The 20842-nt window shown below is 44.2% G+C and overlaps 1 protein-coding gene across 2 annotated transcripts in view; it reads right to left on the reverse strand.

Moving 5' to 3' along the window:
• LOC119172084 (glycine receptor subunit alpha-2) overlaps positions 1-20539 on the reverse strand; it is a 67839-nt gene extending 47300 nt beyond the window's left edge. Inside the window, exon 1 of one of the 2 annotated variants that reach the window (XM_037423064.2) lies at positions 20130-20539. In XM_037423064.2, coding sequence (XP_037278961.2) covers positions 20130-20257 — 128 coding nt within the window. In that variant the 5' untranslated portion in view covers positions 20258-20539. The remainder of the gene's footprint in view (positions 1-20129) is intronic. The other variant, XM_075892898.1, reaches the window with a different exon arrangement.
• Between the last annotated feature and the right edge of the window lie 303 nt (positions 20540-20842).

Here is a 20842-nt window from a genome sequence, read left to right on the forward strand (position 1 = left end):
ACTCCTTCAATTTTAACCAACCGTAATGGTTCTAGTTAGAGGTTATATCAGACACATTTGATATCGTTGCTCAAATATACTTAAGGGCCCAATAATAGTCAGGATAATTGCTGAAAGTATTTTACTGGATCCATTGAGAGGTTGTGAATATCTGCGATCGTCGCAGCTTCTGGTGGCGATGTCAACCACGCACTGCCTTCTACGTAACCTCAGAGATCCACTTTGGTGGCTCGCGAAACACAGCCCATGAACTACACCAGGGGGCGCACGCGTCGACGCGTGCGACTACTAGACGCCTAAGCATTGGATGAGGGTCAGCGCCCTTCAGAATATTTGCCAACGGAGTATAATATTGCCAAAAGAGTCAAGTTAGTAATTATTAGTAATACGTTAATAACTGTTAGTAATTAGTAATTTATTTCGGAGCCCACAGTATGGTCAGGTTGCTTCCGGCTCCCTCGTGCTTTTTCATTTTCGCCAACTGAAATTTCGTTACGCTGTCCCACTGTTTACGCAACGCACATGTTATTTTCAGCAGACCTCGCCGAGAAGCACCAACGCCTTTAAAAAGCACTAGCACTCCTTTCGGCACTTAAACATTGCCTTGGCGGGGTAATACAACACTAGGATCACCCATACCAGTTGTAACTTAAGAGGAACTTCTGTACCGTACTGAACAGCAAAACAAAGAAACAAGCCCACTCTAAAAGACCCGTGCCACTCACTATTGAGTGTGTGGAAATCTGTGCATAACTTATGCACTTCGCATTATTAATGACGGTGCAGCGACACAACAACGCACTTCTCACTCTTGAATACAACACAACCTTTGCAAAGTGCCGGGTCGATACATCTACGGCATTCGATATGCGTTCGTGTTCGGGCATGTCTGAAAGCGAAATGTGGCCCCTTCCTAACGCTTCTTTTAGCTCAATACCCCGCCGACTGTCCGCGCATCTATTTGTGTTTCTTTATTTTGCTGAAATACATTAAGGCACGCTATAGCATTTCTAATACGCGCTTTACGAGCCTGAACATAAACTTCCCCGCCTTGCTGTTTACGATTGCGAACAGCAGCTTCAGAATAGCAGTGTACGCCCGGCATCCGTCTCCTTTTCACGCATTGTAGCTTCTCGGCAATTGTATTGAGCATTAGCGCTGAATTGATATACACGGGTACAGTAGTCGTTCCTTTTACGAAGTAAAATTCGGTTTCACTGCTGTTTTAATGCAAATCATGCCATGAAAGGTAAACAGGAGAAAGAAAGAGAGAGAGAAAAGCAAAGAAAACGCAAGGAGGTTAACGATGTTGCAGCTGGTTCGCTATCCTACACGGGGGAGGAGGAAATAGCAAAAAAATAATGGAGAAGGGAAGGTGTAAAGAAACATAAAATAATACAATTGCACTTTCAAAAGCACTGTCGGGACCAGCATCAAGTAAAAAAAATATCTCGCGATGAAAACGTGGAAATAGAAGCCTAAGCATGAAAAATAGTACCGAATAAATGTGCAGCCAAGCATAAGTTTTTTTTAAGTCTATAATTTATGTGACGCCTATGGTGTTTGCGAATATGACAGCAAAGCAAAATCGATCGATGATGGCTATAGTACCGTATGATTCCTCCGAACTTTTTGATCATGATGGTGATCCTATCTTTTAGCAAGGTGATAAAACTGAGAATGTTTACTTGAAAATGCCTCTACCTTACTTCTTTAGGCTCACAACACTAAGACACTTTTCCTTAACAGCAGTCTACTTCAAATCAATATCTACCATTTGACATGGTGGAAATCGATTCCACCATGCTAAATGGTGAAATTAATTGACACAGTTTGACATGATGTAAATTCCTTTCTTTATTAATTTATTTCTCTCTTTTTATTTTCTTCCCGAAAAAAACGTGCCAAATCTTTCACCACGAAGCACCACACGGGCATAAAGGAGGGGTGAGCTGCTTTCATTAGCCAAAAACGCGGAACAAGCCTCAGAAGAAGCCATTGGGAACAGAGTTGACGTGAAAGCGAGAAAACAGACGGCCTTCTCAGCCCCACACGGGAGAAATTTGCATAACTGATCGCACATGCCCCTTCCCTGAATTTCTTCCTCCTGCACGCACCAGTTTTTTTTTTTTTCTTGCTTACGCAGGGAGTGGTTCCGCTTGCGCTACGCGTCTCCAAGTTCGCACAGGAAAAAGCACCTTCTCAGGCGTCTCTGAGATACGACTGGGCCACTTTTCCTCATAGAGAGCCTCATTCACGACCCCTTACAGGACACGTGGCCCCTTGAGTTTAGCTAGGCACTTGGATATGCATGCCCCGGCAGAGAAAAGCTGCGGAAACCAGAAGTTTAGTTGGGATCTGCCGTGCTTGTCAACAGAAGGGGGTGGTAGCTCAACGCTACCTAACTTTACTGTAATCTTCTGCGCAGGAATACTAAAGCTTCTTTTTCTTTTTCTCGCACTGACAAGTGACGTACGTCAATGGAAGCATCACCGGCGCAGCGTATGCACCGTATTTCTGTTTTTTTTATTATTTCTAGATTACATGGTTCTCCGTACCTTGAGCGCAGAGAAGGGAACCGTATTAACCTCCCTTTGATGCACCTCTTTCACTTCTTATTTTTGCAAGAAAAACGAGGGCGCTAGCGTGTGCTTACATACACGCGTTCTCAGTATTCATGACAAGTGCTATAAACGCGCACTTATGACGTTAACTATATATATACACTTCATCATGAATTACTAAATCATGCAAACGGGCACCAACCCAACAGTGTCCTTTGTGAGAATTGTGGCCACGGTGGTATCCGATATATTACAGAAACATGCACGGCTGTGGCACGTGACACCTAAGATGCACCGATTGTACGTTGCTAAGGTAACCGTGAACTTAATCGATCCAATTCATGGCCTTCCTAAGAGCTTTCGCCAATGGATAACCATACATGATAGCTATCTTCGGTGCACGTCTCTATTTGTGCACATCCACAAGCACATAACAAATTTCCGCTCCTGCAAAAATTTCTTTTTCAGAATAGTCGTATGATAACACTCACAAAGGGTGATAAGAACCAAAATGAAGCTTCCGTACAACTGTCTTATTACTTTCTTACACAATGAAGATAAATGCGTTTACGTACCTTTTTGAGCAAGCGGCTTCTTAACTTTTACAAAGAAAGCTGTTATGAGATCACAACTCGGGTTTCGCGCAGCGCCACAGTTGTCCACCACCACCACTGCCGCCGCCGCCGACGGTGTCCGTAACCACATAGCACGAAAGTAAAAAAACCTAGTACCAATGACACAGTCGGGCTCAAACCCGGGTCCGCTGAGTGCCAGCCCATTAGTCTACTACTGGGCCACGTCGGTGCTTGGGACTTATTGGCAAACTTGCATTAGGAAGGCTTAAAGTCGAGAAAGCAATCGCGTTATTACGACTTATAAAGCTTTTGATTGATATGTGGCGTTTAACGTCCCAAAACCACCATATGATTATGAGAGACGCCGTAGTGGAGGGCTACGGAAATTTGGACCACCTGGGGTTCTTTAACGTGCACCCAAATCTGAGCACACGGGCCTACAACATTTCCACCTCCATCGGAAATGCAGCCGCCGCAGGCGGGATTTGAACCCGCGACCTGCGGGTCTGTAGCCGAGTACCTTAGCCACTAGACCACCGCGGCGGGGCGACTTATAAAGCTTTTCAGAACAGCGAAAGAACAACCAGTCATCGCCCAATGCAAATATAGATTCGAGTGGGCCGTCCAATGCTCGAACCCACTACAAAAGCTTGTTTTTCTTCAGCTATTAACTGTGGCGCATACCCACTTCAGACATAATTCCTCATCGTCGCCAGCCACTCCATGGACGATTGGCACAAAATTCCTTGTAATAATTTAGTGGATATCACGCTTCTCAGAAGAATGAGGGCAAATAGCATAGCGAATGGTGGTCAACTACCCTAAAGTTTTTATTACTAATGCCGTAGTGGGAATCAAGCAAGTGTTCTCGCTGCAGTTACTCAATGAGTGTTTAAAAAAGGCTCTGAAAGGCTCCTCTTCTAGCTTTCGCTGTGATTATGCTGCGCCTTCCACGCAGGCCTGGCATATTTTTGTCGCGTAAATACACACACACGAACACACACAAAAACACACACACACGCGCGCACGCGCGCTTACACGCTGACAATAAATGCTGGATGGTATATATATATATATATATATATATATATATATATATATATATATATATATATATATATATATATATATATATATATATATATATATATATATATATATATATATATATATATATATATATAGAGAGCATGACCACATCATTTGACAGCTAAACTTCGCTAAACCTAAACTATTAAAAGCATACAGTCTTCTAGACATCGCCTTTCTTCTCGGTCTCATACTTAAAGCTTTCCGATACTCCGCAATTGTGCCATATTTATTGAAGTCAATATTTCTTTCTTAAAAGCAGGCAGCGGCTCTCTAAGGACCCATAACTTTTAATTTAGCGTTTCCCACGCCGGAACCAATTAGTCCGCCGGGTGAAATCACAAGGCTACAATCATGGTGATAACAATAGAAGATGAGCTTCAAATAACTTAGAAAATAATCCCTGACTTCATACTTAGCGAACGGTTCTAGACGAGCTCGTATGCTCTGGGGTTCGATTTTTATTTGCTGAAGGAGAGCAAAGCATTTCTCAGTGACGTTGACTATTCGCGATGTATTTCTCTTCGGGAAATTTCCACGCACCATCACCAGCTTCTTCAAAAAATAATCTTTACTGCCCTCTTACTGGGCTGCTTTTGGGTTGATTTCTATCTATAAAAAAAAACTTTCACGTCATCGTTGATCCGCGATACAAACACAACGTTAGCGGACGTGTTTTTATTCCATACTTTAACGCAATAGACTGAAAAAGCTCGTTTAGCAGAAGTTCCCTTGTTGATAGCCTCGGTGGTGACGTTTTTGGTTGGGAGCGAAAATTGGAGGTAGGTTCAAGAAAACATGGAAGACAGAGGTCCTTATCACTTTGACTTTTCCTCTGGCTCATTCTACGTCTCCAACTAAAAGCGAAGAAAGGCTAGCGATTGGGAAGCCTATAGGCTGTGTTTGTCTGTGATAGTTTGTGTGCGTGCTTGTAGACCTTACTATCGCATTCAACTCCTAAAGGTGAAAGTTAAGGGTCCCCAATTGATTAGAACAGCCAACACATTTATTGCGTGCATTTCATTCGCATACTTCAAAGCACTTTCCGTGTGCAAATTAAGAAAGCTTCCTTTTTATGCGAACAGAAATTCACAGGAATACTACGAGTTTTACTATTCTAACATCGTACGCTTTCATGTGCGCAGTCTTGAAGCCTTAAATTTGCTAGCCTGATCTATTGAGTAAAAGAAAGAGCGAAGCATGTAATAAAGAGTGGTTAGGCTCCACTAACGGAAAACCCGGAGAGGGACTAAGTATGCAGTATTCTGAAAAAGATTTTTTATGAGGCCCTAGTGGTGCCAAGCATGAAACCAGGTATATGGGGAAGCGCGTTTTCACTCCACTAGCGTCATCGGAAATCTGCACGTCGGAATGCAGCTTACTGCATAAAATGTAGCTTCTTCATCTTCTTCCTCCACTTCTGTTCCTGCTTTGTTTTTGCTTCTTCGTCTTCTACATCTTCTGCATCTTCCTGATCGCCATCTTTATCTTGATCTTGTTCATCATCCTCGTCGCCATCTTCATCTCTTCCACATAACGACATCGAGAACTGCAGGGCCAACACGATCGCTATTACTGTTTCCTTCAGTTCTTTCTCCAGCTCCAAGAACTGAACTTTTATAATCATCCAACTGCAGTTTGCATGCATCTTTGTAGGACAGTGCTTTCTATTGTACGATAAGGGAACACCGGATACGCCTGATGGATCTGCGATCGACAACCGACTAGGTATCGCTATAAGAAGCTTCGATCCTAAAACTCGCATTAATTGAACATCATGGGACTTCGTAGGCGTCGTGATTCTTTGAACGGACTCCTGTTTAGTACTCTTGGTAGTTCCATCGAACACTCTTCTAAGGAAAGCGATTTTTACTTCACTCTTTTCCTCATTGTTCTTCAGGACCGCGTCACTTGTAGCACTTTTCCTAGATGTTTAGAGTGCTCCTCTACTGACCGCAAGTAGACGAGAATGTCAATATAAACGTTACAGAAGATTCTCAAGTGTGGCTTCAAAACACTGTCTATCATTTTCTGAAACCGGGCTGGCGAACTTTCCCAGGGAATTCTGCTGTATTCATACACGTCAAATGGTGTAATGAACGAGGAGAAGCTCTTCGTTTCTTCTTGCAAATGCACTTTGCAAGAAGAAATGGTCCGCTTGTTTGCACTGCCATGCCGCTGAAGGTTCGCGAGCCCTCAACTCCTAATCAGCTTGCCGGCGCTGCCGTTTCGCTGCAGCTTCGCGAGTCCGCAACTCTGGATCCGCTTGTGTGCGTTGCCGTGCTTCAGCCAGTCTGCGAGCCCTCAGCTACGCATGCAGATTTGCCGCCTTGTATTCATTGTCTTGGCTGTCGAAAAGAAAGACATCGCACACTGGTAGCGAGTGACACAACAACGCCCCTAGCCGTCTTCACTCAAACCCAGAGCGCACGGTGAGAGTGAGCACTTTGCTGTCTTCGCTGTCGAAGAGAGATCGCGCGCCGGTAGGGAGCACGTGCTGCCGTGCCTGTCACGTCGATGAAGGGGCAAGCCTCGACCCTAAGAATCTTCGCCCCTAAATGTGCGTTCATTTTGTTTTCCTTCAAGACAGAGAAGCTGGCAGGGCTCACCTCTTGCGCCTCAACACTTTTAAAGACGATAGTCTTTCTTGGGGACCTTCGACGCCAATATTTTGGTCTATCTATCTGTCTTCACATTTGTCTGTTTGTCCGGGGTGACGATCGCTTTAATGGCACCAGACGATACCTCAAAAGGCCAACCCCATCCACAGCGCCCACCGATATTGCTCAAGTTTTAGCGTTCATACTTGTGCGATTGTCAATTAAAAAGCTATTATTGCGCATATCTGAGGCACCAATAACAACACGTCGTTTTGTATGTGAGCCTTTGTACTCGAGAAGGCACACACAGGTAATTCTAAGGACCTTAATTCTAAAGACACAGGTAATTCGAAGGACCTTATCATGCTACGCTGACAGTGCAACACGATGCTCAAAAAGGGAAGTGTTTCCAATGCTTTGCTAAGACGACGCCGTGGTGGCGACTGCCCGTCGCCTTACGTTTTACACCTTATCACCTCCGAGACAGGCGCGAATCTTTTTCCACGGGCGCGCACACGTTCCTCCGTTTTCGAGGATAACTGTCAGATGGCGCTCGTGTCTAAGGTGCCTCGATGTGCTCGTTCGCCTTCGCTGCAGGGATCGAGACTCTCTATTGCAGTGCTTCCAGAATACAATTCACTGATTTTCTTGCACGGAACATCAAATAAACGTTTTGTTCATTCTCTCGACACGCAAGACTATCGTCTTTCGGCGACATTTGCAGTGGAACATCCAAATACGGAGCCAATTTTTGTTTCTGTGTTTCACCAAAACGCTTAGTCCCACATGAAAGTTCAATTCTCCACGCGACTTTTATAGACTAGAGAAATAAATAAAAGAGGAAGGCAATAAGGTTGCCCAGAAGGTAGTACATGGTATGCTAACCTGCACTGCGATTGTAGTATCGGTGTTTGTCCGCAAATCATGTGTGTACAAATCTGGATATCGCTGACAGTTGTTAACGTCATCTGTAGGCTACACTTTTCCGGTATTTGCACACACAGCCGGTACTAGCTGTAATTTTTATTCATGACTTGATATGAATCTTGTATGTTGCTAGTGACGTAGTTGTAATCGCTGTTTTCCTTCTTCTTTTGAACTCTACGTCATCGTCAGGACGCTGCGTGTATAAATGAGCCACTTGCACCTTAACTGCTATGAAAAAATTTAAAAATTGCGACGCATTCACGATGACCTAATTTATGAAACCACATTTTTCAAGAGAAGCGCGCGAACTTGTATCTTGTGGCTTGATATTCGTAGTAACAAAAACACACTGCGACGAAGAAGAAAGGCAAGAGCATCTACAATGAACAGACTCACCGCTGTGTACACGATCCCTTGCGTGAACATTGTAACAAGATGAGAACTGAAACAAGTTGCGATTGGGCAATACATTGCGCTGAATGCGAGCGCATACCGAACTTCCGCCAGACACGCATCGCGCGCGGTTACTGAGATAACCTCGTCCACGAAATAAATGAGCCGTCGCCATCCATGTAGCAGGTCATTCTTGCAGCATCTCCCCTTCATCAAACTTTCAGACAAAGACATTGCCTATGTCCGCTGTAGCCCTTTCCACGCTATTATGAATTTCCCTTTTCTCAATTTTTCTTCGGCCTTTACAATCTTCGTATATTCTTCTTCTGCAAAAATAAATACGGTTGTTTGTTGTCGGCACTTGTCTTGTTTGGTCTTTCTGGTCTTTGCTGTCCTGCGTTTTTCTTTAACTACGAACATGTTGCGACGTTCAACTTATCATAAAACGAATGTTTTTGCATCAACGAAAATAACCACAGCCAGATCAACGTCTGCCCTACTTTTCATTGTGCTTCATTGTATCCGCTGATGAAAGCTCAAACTACGGTGCAATACTTATCTTTAGAGGTTGTAAGAAGCAGGGAAATATTGAAAGAGCTCTGAAGTAAACGCAGGACAAAGCAAGCTAGCACATTCTCCATATTTTAACCGCCACAATGAAAACTCGCTCCTGCTTCCGGGAATTATTATTCTTGAGCCAACGTTAACATTATGTGATAGTGTTACATTAGTTTGGGTGGAGCTGCACTCATTTATTTGTGGAAGAAAAGAAGTCATCATGGTTATCCAACACCACTTTCAAAAACATACGTCTATTTATTTTTTTGTTCTTTTCTAGTTGTTATATGGGTCCACGCACGAAAAATAAATCTCCGCGTGTGGTCACTAATATACATTGCCTCTTTGCAGTTTCTCTTTTTCTTATTTTTTTAAGTTAGTACCTGTCTCGTGGAACCCCCCCAATCATCCGTCTAGAAAACTAAGTGATGAATTGTGTCGTTATGTGCGCGAGATGAACAGGAAAGCGCGCATTGATAAATTAAGGCGTCAGTTACCATTGAACGATGTTGTCTCATTCCCATTGGAGAGTCACAAGGATTGCTACACTTTTCACAAATGTATATATATATATATATATATATATATATATATATATATATATATATATATATATATATATATATATATATATATATATATTTTATTTCAAACACAGAACGAGGTTTGGTATATTATATTACAGGTCGAACTTTGCCACACGTATTCTCAGAAGCACTAGTTCCTACAACTTGAGGCGTAGCTGTTAAATAAATTTATAATAGCCAAATATGTTCCATTCCGCTTCCCTTTCTGCTGGAGTGGGACATCACTTGGGAAGAATGGCATATCCGCACACATTTGTCCTAATATCTTCAGCGAACATTATAAGGCGAAACATCAACATCAAACTTAAAGCAGGATTGAAGACGCTTTGTCTCCCCAATAGTTTTTGGTGCAGGCAGCTTGATCATGACATAAGCTATTGGTACGGTCCCCACATATTTCTGAGGAGAAAATTAAGTACCGGAGCTTTCTTTTATCTGTCTCATGAACTTGACACCGACGTCATTCTTATTGCTCACGACTCTACCCGTGAAAAAGATGTCAGATTTATTTTTACGAATGCTGATAAGAACAAAAACATCTCTTGTAAGTTGAATATTTTCATTCGGCTAATCAACTTCAGAAGTGTCAGGCTCCTCATTACCAAAACATGACATGTTACTATAATAATTGTCAAAGACAACGGCCACAATTTCTTCCATTTTAAGGGTTTTGCATATTGATACGCTAGTGAGCGAACCTGCATCCTCTTAAGTCCGTAATGCATTTTGCTAGCCTTCAGCAGATATTCCTTCAAGAGCACTTCATCTTCTACAGTAAAAATCATTCCGCAAACGAAATTGGACTTGAACAAGATGTTATCTTTGTCAGCGCTATCCTTGTACTTCTTGACTGCTCGGCCAAGCACCGATTCCGACATCTTCAGAGCTTCTGCTACTTCCCGTATACTTTTCTCTTGGTCGCACACCAATGTCACAGCATGAAGCGTAATACTGTTCAATTCTTGCGCCCTATAGAGATGTTTTATTTTGTGCACTTTTATCATCAACCTGCAACTTGAAGTGAGCAATAACTTGCAAATGCATATTCACGCGAGCGATCCACGCTCAAGATTTATTCATTCACAAAACTTTATTTGTGTCCTGAAGCCTGGTCTTTTGAGACGGAGGCGGGCCGCGTCCACGTCGGTACCATCAGACCGAGCCTTGCGGTGTCATCGTGGGCCTCTTGGACTGCCCGTAGCTGGTCTCGATAAAACGCGCTTCGCACCATCGTCTGCCAGTAAAGCCAATGTTCTTCGGGGTCGTCGAGAGTCGCGGGACAGCCCGCTAGCATGTGTCTGATCCCAATGGTGCCATCGCACGCGTCACACTTGTCTTTAATTTCACTGTCAGGGAGAATTTTGTCTCACCTGATTTACCGAACGCAGTTCACAGCACTCCTGCTGTAGTCGACCTTTCGCGCTTATCCCATGTCACTCGACAACTTGAAGTCAACTAAAACTTTAAAACAGAGTAATATCAATATTTAAGACGTCCTCTTAGTACAGGCCTCGATACAGGTGATTTGCATGTAGTCTGTCTGTGTGCTATCTAATCTGATCTTCATGTCATCAGATATTTCAAAGCTTATCACGCGAAATAAATAAAAATAACTGTTTGTTGAGCTAATTTGCCTCAATCTTGAAGCTTGATTACTGCTCACAGTACAAATTTAACTGTGGGGAGGACTGGGACAAAGTCCCGTTCTGACCACACTTAAGCTGTCCCACTCCTCCCTAGGTCCATTGCCCAAGGTTAACAACGTTTAACGGCAAACGTTCTGGCATTAGGCCTATAGTTGTTCTTGGCAAAATGTACGACAATGATGCGTGTTTTGGAAGACAAATTGGTACTAGCGACTAAAAGCAGTTTCACTCTCAGATAGCAGATACTCAGATAGCAGAAACTTACTTTCGTCACGTGAAAAAGACGATTTCCTGTCCCAGAAAGCTGCACAAACCGGAGACGTCTACCAATACAGCAAGGCTGTCGGCATGTTAGCTCGAGAAATGGGACACTCGAGAAATACTCACTAGAGTGAGTATTTCTCGAGTGTCCCAGAAATAACTGTAAGAGAGATACACCAAGTGAACGTAAACTGATGTGAACTAAAATACGTAGTGTACAAATATTTACCCCTTTCATCGGTGGCACCTTGACCCTAAATCTTTTAATTTTACGTGCCCGATGCGTTACCCCTTCAGGTATTACTTAAAGCGCTTAACCGTTCACATCACTGGGTATCTCTCTATGTGTAATCCCCAGGACTGTTCATCAACGCCTCTCGTTGTAAAGGCGATCAGTGTGGAACGATTTCTTTTTTGCAAGAGGGTATCACGTCACTTGTTATCTTTGTACAAAGCGGCACCTGACCCGTCAAACCTCGCATGCTAACTTAAGGCATCAAATCTACCGGGGCGAAGGCCTTCCCCAGAATGTAAGAAAGCAGGAGAATTTTCGGATAGTTACGTTTCCGACTCATGAGGGGCGTGAGACCAGAAAGGTTATCTAATATACCAAAATGGCACCCGAAGAAGCATGGCAAAATGCGATGGCACGTACTCGTTCGTTCTGATATAGATCAGTGTTCACGATTATGAATGCTAGCCCTTCGGTGTCATGCGTGCAAGGGTACTGTTAACAACAGCGTGTTATATCATCCATACAAATTTATACTATAATGTTGTTTCGACAAAACAAAACTTTTGTGTACTTTCGTCATAGTTTTTCACTCTTTTGAAGACCTTGTCTGACTTGGATACACGGAAGTTTTCGTGTGTTTTTTTTCTGCACATTGTCTGAGAGCGTCATCAAGATGTATTGATCGCACGCAAAGGTTCGGTGGTGTTTTCGTGGTAATCATCTTTTCTCTTGCACTTATTAAGCAAATATCCTGAGAACACGGCAGCTCGTAATTCAATCAGTGATGAACCTATTTGCTAATTAAAGTTAAGGATGTAGGCCCTTCAGCTTTCCCTACAACGTCCCTTCGGCTTCCTCCATATTAAACTGCGCTGTGTAGTATAGGAAAAAAAAAAGTTTAGTATGTCGATAAATCTGCGCGAAGGAAACGACAAATGAAGTTTCAAATATCAGTAGGAGATGGAGGAGGAGGAGGAGGAGGAGGAGGAGGAGGATGGGCAACTGGTTCTGGTTTATCGTCTTCTGGTTGAAAGAAATTGAAGAACTAAGACAAAAAATTTAAAAAATGGCAGCATATCTGCGGGGTAAATGATGGAGAATGGGGCGAAGCATCCGTCCGTCCTTTCGCTCTTGCTTCCGTCCGTCCATGCGTCAACTTGTGTGACCGTCCATGCGTCCATCCACCCGTCCATGCGTGCATCTTTTCATGCGTCTACACGTCCATCCGTGCGTCTATCCTTGCGTCCGTCCATGCATCCACCCCTGCGTACGTCCATGCGTCCATCCGTCCGTGCAGCCATCCGTGCGTCCATCCATGCATCTGTATGTGTGTCCGTTCGTCCATCTAGTCAACACTCGAAGTACCACCATCTCGCGTCTTTCAACATATATGCATCCGTCTGTGTGACCATCTGTGCGTCCATCCACCCGTCCATGCGTGAGTCTGTTCGTGCGTCCGCACGTTCATCCGTGCATCCGTCCCTGCGTTCGTCCGTGCATCCGCCCCTGCGTCCGTCCGTGCAGCCATCAGTGCGTCCGTCCATGCATCTGCCTGTGTGTCCGTACGTCCATCAAGTCAACACTCCAAGCACTACCATCTCGCATTATTTCATCATCATATTGTGCATATAGAAGCCCCGCCATTCAGCAGACATTCTAAGGACTAAACTAAAGGTGGCAAACGCACACTTTTTTACGGCTTGCGCTTCTTCTCTACTTTCCACATTTAGCCACCTCGAGTTCATGGTATTTACAAGTTCAATGTATTCATGGCACTGCGGCCCTACGCTCGCTAACTCTTTCTAAAACCAATGTTGTTTCGCCCAGACAGCATAACCTAGCAGCCCTTTCTTGTCAAATAGTGCTCAATGTACATGCCAATGGCTGCTAATTTGGAATGAGAGACAGGAGAATTCGGCTTCGAGCTAACGTGCACGCTGCGATTTTGTATTGTTCAACAACGCATAGGAAAAATGTGCCCCGCCACGGTGGTCTAGTGGCTAAGGTACTCGGCTACTGACCCGCAGGTCGCGGGATTGAATCCCGGCTGTGGCGGCTGCATTTTCGATGGAGGCGGAAATGTTGTAGGCCCGTGTGCTCAGATTTGGGTGCACGTTAAAGAACCCCAGGTGGTTGAAATTTCCGGAGCCCTCCACTTGGGCGTCTCTCATAATGATATGGTGGTTTTGGGATGCTAAACCCTACATATCAATCAACCAATCAATCAATCACAGGAGAAATCTCCCACCGCAACCACCGTGCAGGTCAAAGCGTAAGACTGGTTACGCACTACGACGGATGATGAACGGGTGTCGCTTTAGGGAGCTTCGCCCCTAAAACAGGACTGCGCTATAGGCATGAAAGGCGTGTCTTTGTCCACCACATGTCTACAACTGATCCCTTATGCTAGATGATTTTGAAAACTGTAGCAAAACCCACGTCACTTTGCTGGCCTCTCATGCGTTCATACTGTCTCAATAGATCAAGTGATGGAAAAATTGCATTAGTTGCATAAGTGGCTACTCTCGTTTAAAGGGTATCGGTGTGCCAGCTTGCTGTATACTATCGATGGTTACACACGAAATGACAGATCCGGAGTCCAACTGCATCTAGAGTACAGCCACAGACGCCCTAATGGTTGTATTGTATAAATAGAACAGCATATTCTCTCGGTATGAAAAAACACAATCTATGCTGCTCAGATGCGAAGACTCAATGATTAAAAAAGGAAAATAAGGAAGATTTTTTTCCGAAAGCTAAGGAAGAAAATTCTAATTTATTATCTCTTCCTTAGCTTGTTATTCTTCACAGGGATGGAGTTAGGAAGAAGGCAGAACTAGCACGTTACTGTGATACAGTACACTGAGCTGCGCACACCGTTTCATAGCTTAATGTGCGCCACTGACGCATTATAGTAATGTATAAGTAGAATATATTCTCGCTATGAAAAAAAATAATGACGGGCACCTGGCTGGTTGTGAAAGTCTGTTGTGGCTCTTTTACGTGCGCTTCACCATTCAAGATTTTTATGTTTTTGTCATTTTTTCTGACACTGCTCAAATTGTAGCCACTGAGGAACAATCAAAGCCTTTCATCTAGTGTACAGCACCACTATTCTGATAATAGATTATTAGATATGTGGGGTTTAACGTCCCAAAACCACTATATTATCATGAGTGATGCTATAATGGAGGGCTCCTGAAAATTTGACAACTGGGGTTCTCTAACGTGTACCCAAATCTGAGCACAAGGGCACAGCATTTTCACCTCCATCGAAAATGCAGCGGCCACAGCCGGGATTCAATCCCGCGAACTGCGGGTCAGCAGCCTAGTACCTTAGCCACTACACCACCGCGGCGGGGCAGCGCCACTATTCTAAAGCCAATGGATCACCACAATGAGATGTGTAGAAAAGCTCGAAATGAGCAAGCCTAAGACGAATGGCTGCGAGCGTACTTCATGGATAAACGTATATTAACATTCATGCGCCTCTTATCGAAGATAACTCTACAAGAGAACTCTGCAATGGCGCAGGGCCTGCTGAACAGTTGTCAGCAAGACTACGTCATTATGTAAGCCTATTCTTGAGGCGCCCAGCTACATCAAGTTATCCACTAATCTTAGCGTCTACATTCAGACAGTGTTCCAACAATATAAAGAGACGTGGAGAATAATTAGTGTTCAAGGTAATACCGCTTCCAAATCTTTAAGCTCACTATCTCATGCCCGCTCCATGAATTTCAGATAATCAAGCGTTATTGCGAAATTTTCATGCCACAAGAAAGAAAAGAAACAATTTTTTACTCCTTTTTCAAACTTGTCAAATAGTCATTTCTGAGAGATTCATACTCGACACGTCCCTCGTTCGATTTCCTTTCTCTTCTGAGATCTCGTTGTAAATTAGACGTGTAATGCAATTTGCACGCCTACTTGTACGCACTTTCCAAGATTATATCGTCGAGTCACGTTTACATGTTTGAGCACCACAGAATCTCATTTGGACAAACGCAGCACGCCCATTGCGTTCCTAACTTACCTAATGGCTTCCGGTCGAATTTGCTCCGGCGCGAGCATCTTCTCCACCAAACACAAATTCTACTTAGGACTGAAGTCATCGATCTTCTGTAAGATTTGTACCGTAAGCACAAATATTTATCTCACCAATAAACTCCGTGAAAGACCATGTACACAACACCACTCGAACGCTGAAGAGATCAAGTCCTGCGAGCAGTATACGTAACGTTATTTTTGTGTGCGTTTTCAATACTTCCCAGTAGCGATCACCGATCTTCGCGCGCTGCTGATTACCGCTAAACATTGTGCATCTTTGCTGTTTTTAACACACTTGTGCTTACCGCGCCTCACCGCATTACGACAAATGGGATTCCGTCACGCTAAAACAATAAACTCGAGCAAACACTCGGATTTAAAGGCAAGTGACAGGCTTTAAACACGAACGCATCGTCTAGGTACTTTTCCTAGCTGTATCCATGGTGAATGTTGGCGCACAATAGAAACACACACCTTATTTTCTCATAAAGGTGGCTTACGCTGTGATTATCTTGTCATTGAGTGTATTCAAACAGCAGGAAACGTATCTTTTAATGAATCACCGCACGTACAAAGAAGAACGAAAAGAATGCACAGGAAAGAAAGCCTAAATTTAATAACGCTAGCTTCTATTCAACGGCGCAGTTCACGCCTCTGTCTTTACACGTTCTGTTCATTCCCTTTCTTTGCCACGAAAGCTGAATAAGAAAACAACGCGGTGGAGATAATTTTCTATTTTTTTTTAGCTTCTGTGTGATTCGAATACAAATAGAAAGGCGATTGCAGCATCCGTTCCACGTAACGCGCAGCTCGTAAGCCATCACTCATTCTCCGTTGGAAGCACAAAAATGCGCGCCATGTGGACCATTTTTCACAGTGGTCACGCACGTCGATAGCTATTATTCTGCTCACATCCGGTCCATCAGAGGCTGTCCGAGTTGCTCTACTGGTGTGCCGCAGCTGCGTTGCTTCATTACAACAGATTCCGCAGACTCGATTACGCCAGCATCGCTTTCATCCCAGGACTGACACACTATACCGCGATGCTTCCTGTTTTCTCCTCGGGGGAAATATCGTGAACCGAACTTCAGTGCGAAACCTTCTCTTTGGTAGCTCCTTTCTCACACCGCAAAATATTCTCTTGATATCAGGCGAACTTTGTCATCCAGCGTTGCTTAGAGCTGGAAGAGCGGACAATGAAGTAGATCAATTTAAGAATCCCTTGACGGAAATCTCATGAACAGCTTGTCGTTCGCGTTTGTTTGGTGAGTATTAAGTGTCTGCTACCTATCATCGAGCAACAATTTGTCATTATTTTTATGAATATAAACATGTTTCTCACAACTATTTACTTTATTAACTGCATCTCCTTACTGCCCATGTATTTTGTCTAGCTTTTAAAGACATCTATGAAATGTATGTCCGGTACAAGCTTTTCATTCTCTATGTTTTTATTTTACTGCAGATGTCTTAACAATTGTATACCTACTTCGATAATACGATCACGAAAAAAAAATAACCTCGCCAGTTGCGTAAGCCTCGGACCTTCTTTGATCAAGCAAGTATGATGCTACGAGCTTTGCGTTTGGTCCTTGTAGGAATGGCTTAATGAATACTTCGAGAGCTTTTCACACATACGATATAAACAGCGTTTTTCCTATAGCAATTTTCAATCGTCTCAGAGGGGTGATTTAGGTTAGATCCCCAGACTTTTTTAGGGGCGAAACTTCTTATGGCCTAGGGCAGTCCCTCGTCTCTACGAAGTACCTTGTAGCGTCTGCTTTATCATACAACAGATGGTGCTGCCCCATAGACATGCATGCAAGCTGCAGTTGGGTGACGATATACTAGATGGCGCTGTACCCATCCTACGTCGTCATCGCCATTTACCGTCTAGTTTCCTAGACCGTGCTGTCCCATAGAGATGTGTGCAATATGGCGATTGAGTGAATGGACACTATATGGTGTTGGAAGTGCCGCTGTTCTCCGATTGAATGTGTGGCGCGGGCTAGGCGGGGCTGCGTCGGCGCGCCTGTTATCTCTCATTCTCCTGTATCATTGCCGTACGTGTCGGATCGCGCATGGTGGCTCGAGAGGCGGCCGCCAAGTGAGCGCGGCGCCGGGTGCATCCGGAGACGGTGCGCGCCTAGGAAGCCGCTGCGAAACGGACTCAACGAGAAGCGAACTCCGGCAAGCGGTGGCGAAGCGCGCGTGGAGCCGGGCAGACCCGATTGATTGATTGATTGATTGATTGATTGATTGATTGATTGATTGATTGATTGATTGATTGATTGATTGATTGATTGATTGATTGATTGATTGATTGATTGCGTGAGATTCAACGACCCAGAACCACCGTACAGTAATGAACGACACCGTAGTGGAACGTTCCGCCAATTTCTACCACCAGGGGTTCTTTAGCGAGCACCCAAATCTGAGCGCCGGTGTGCTAATACTTATGTGCATGCTGGCGTAGTGGTTAGCGCCACGCGCTGCGAATTGAAAGGTCACTGGTTCAACACCCCGCGGCCGTACCTCTGTTTTTGTTTTTGTTTTCTTCGCAATTTGTTGATATATATTTTAAAACGTCATATCCATCACGCAAATACGCCAGCGCAGCCATAGTGAACCCCAGGCATAAAACACCTTTGTGTTATAATGTAAACCTACTTACTAAATTCTTCTTTATGGAGTTCAAGTCATACCATTCATTCCTATAGCATGATATGTATCTTCCACATCTCTACTTCCTGTATCTTGTTCTGCACAAGCTGAACTTAACAAACTTGAGTGGCCGCCTGTAGACCGGCTGTGCTACCACAAGTGCGTTCGTGATTCTGTGTATTTTCCCTTCTCTTCTTCTGTCTTCCTTTTCGCCTACTTTTATTTCTCTCCCTCGGAGTAGTGTAGCACACCAGACGTGCATCAAGTTAACCGCCCTGTTTTTTCTTGCATCTATCTCTCCCCCATACCCTTCCTCAGTGAAACGTAGCCTACCACTTGTTCTAGACTGGTTGACATTTCAGCCTTTTTTTTTTCTTTCCTGTTCCTCCTTTCTTTACACAAGTGAATAGAGTGAGCCTTGTAGTGAAATAATGTTATCTCGAGAAGTCATAATGAACTAAGAGAACACAAAAGGCACGGACATAAGTGCTCCGTTCTTATGTTTTAATGTTCGTACCTACTTAGTTTTGCTCTGTCTCTTGGTCCTTTTCTGGCTGTCGGTGCACGGCTCCAATCAATCAATCAGTAAGTAGATTAAATAATTAGTCAGTAATTCAAATTGTTTTCCACCTGGAAAATCTCAATGGCGTTTAGGGCTGAAAGCTGCTCTAAGAATTAGGAAGCTTGATTGGGTTCCTTAAGACTAATGTGTTTCGAAAAATGTGTTCGATGATATAAAGTACTCGGTACTCTACTATGGGAGAGCAGAACGCCGTCTTTAGAGCGAAGCTAGTGATAGTATGACAACCATTCCACGTTCTCTACATCGTCAACATTTAGCGATCATATTAAAAATATTCACAACAGATCGCAATACAACGTGCGCAGATTGTACTTTGACAACATTTTTTCAGTACGGACTACATCCAGTATTTACCATAGTCCGCAGAATTACGGTGGCATCTGTATTTAACCCAGCATTCATAACTCTATCATAAGAACGACGCATAAATAATTAAAAATATTGTAAATTGTGGTTTTAAAATTGAATAGGTTTAGTATGCAATTAAAGGAGTAGAATGGTGTGGAAAACAGCATCGAATTAAAATAACAATACAGCAAAGAATTCTATGAAGACGGTATACGCTAAAAGTGCGCGCAAACAAAAGAACAATACCCCATCACAAACTTTACGAGGTTAAAGCTGTTGCCTTGGGTGTTTACAACACACATAAACCAGTGGCGAGTAAAGCAGTAAATGGTAAATATTTTGCTGTGAGAAACACTGGCGCGCACTGTATGCTTACCCCCCGTCCCCTCCCTCCTCTGGTTTTGACAATACGTGAGCTCACTCTTCTCTGCATAGCCCTTCGCCACATATTCTATTAGGTACACAGATTCTTTTATGAAGATTCAGGGCTCGGAGAAGTTTCCAGACCATCCATTGAAATAAATTATCACTGTTATGCTTCACAGTGTATAACGCATTAGCCCACGCCTTTGACGTGGGCTAATGAAGCAATTGCCTGGTTTAACACGTGTTTCGAACCTATAAATATTGACTACAGAGCATGAGAGGTCATTGTGCCTCTCACAAGCCCAGGGTATCAACAATAGGGCATTTTAGCTATACTCGTGGTATCAGCGCGCACTAAACAGTTAAACATGTCGACCTAAACTCTTTTATATCTATATCTTTTGTTGACATCGCATCACTTCTACATTTCAATCCATATCCGGTATTAAATTTCTCATCATTAGCGCCAAATGAGGTACTTTACCATTATTGCAGCTGCCCGCATACCGATACTACTACACTCGCGAACTCGCGTCTCTCCTAACGTAGTTAGTGACGTGAAGTTCATTACAACTCACAGTTCATGTGAATCGACTAACTGCTTCAATATCACGAGAGCAAAACAATAAAACTATCTTGCCTTTTGTAAGTGTGTGTTACGAGAGCTTGGTCAAAAAGATCACCTTTGTGCCAGAGATAACGGTGCTGCCAGCAGCAGCAGCAACAGCGACAGGTAGAAACCCGCCGGAGGCTGCCCCGTCATGTACCTCGTAGACGACCCAAGCACCAGGCTCACCGTTGACGCAGGCATGGCATGTAGAAACGACGAGACAATGCCAGTTGTTACGCCACGTGACCAACGAGTGGCATAGAAGGAGACAACGGCCGAGTGATTCCCTGCAGTAGGCGAGGACGGTGGCGAGGAAGATGCTGGAGGCGTCCAGGAACGCGGCAGAGCAGCACGGGCGAACACGCGACGACAACGGAGAGTGTGGTGACGCTATAAGATTCCCGCGCAGCCAGCCTCCGCTTCTTCGGGACGCGACAGGAGCGGCCGCGGCTCGGCGTCCCCACGAGTTCCAGCACACCCGTGCCACGCGGCGCGCTGCTCCCCATCCTCCGCGTGCGTCCTCCTCCCTCTCTGCTCTCGCAAATATTCGCTCTCCGCGCCTCTCTTCCGCCTTTTGCCTCGTTCGCCCTCCTTCTCGTGCACTTCTCGTTCATAGCCCACTCAGCGCATGCGCTCTGCTCCTCGTCCGCGGCATGGAGGCCAGTAACACGAGTGTTTGAAAACATAAACCGAACTACGGTGCTCCAGACGGAGAAGAATGTAAACGGACGGTGAAGGCCCAGCGTGCACCGTCCCGTTATTCGATTCCGCGCCGCGTGCTCCCGT

The sequence above is a fragment of the Rhipicephalus microplus genome, chromosome 4 (genome assembly GCF_043290135.1).
Source record: "Rhipicephalus microplus isolate Deutch F79 chromosome 4, USDA_Rmic, whole genome shotgun sequence".
Classification (NCBI taxonomy): Eukaryota; Metazoa; Arthropoda; class Arachnida; order Ixodida; family Ixodidae; genus Rhipicephalus; species Rhipicephalus microplus.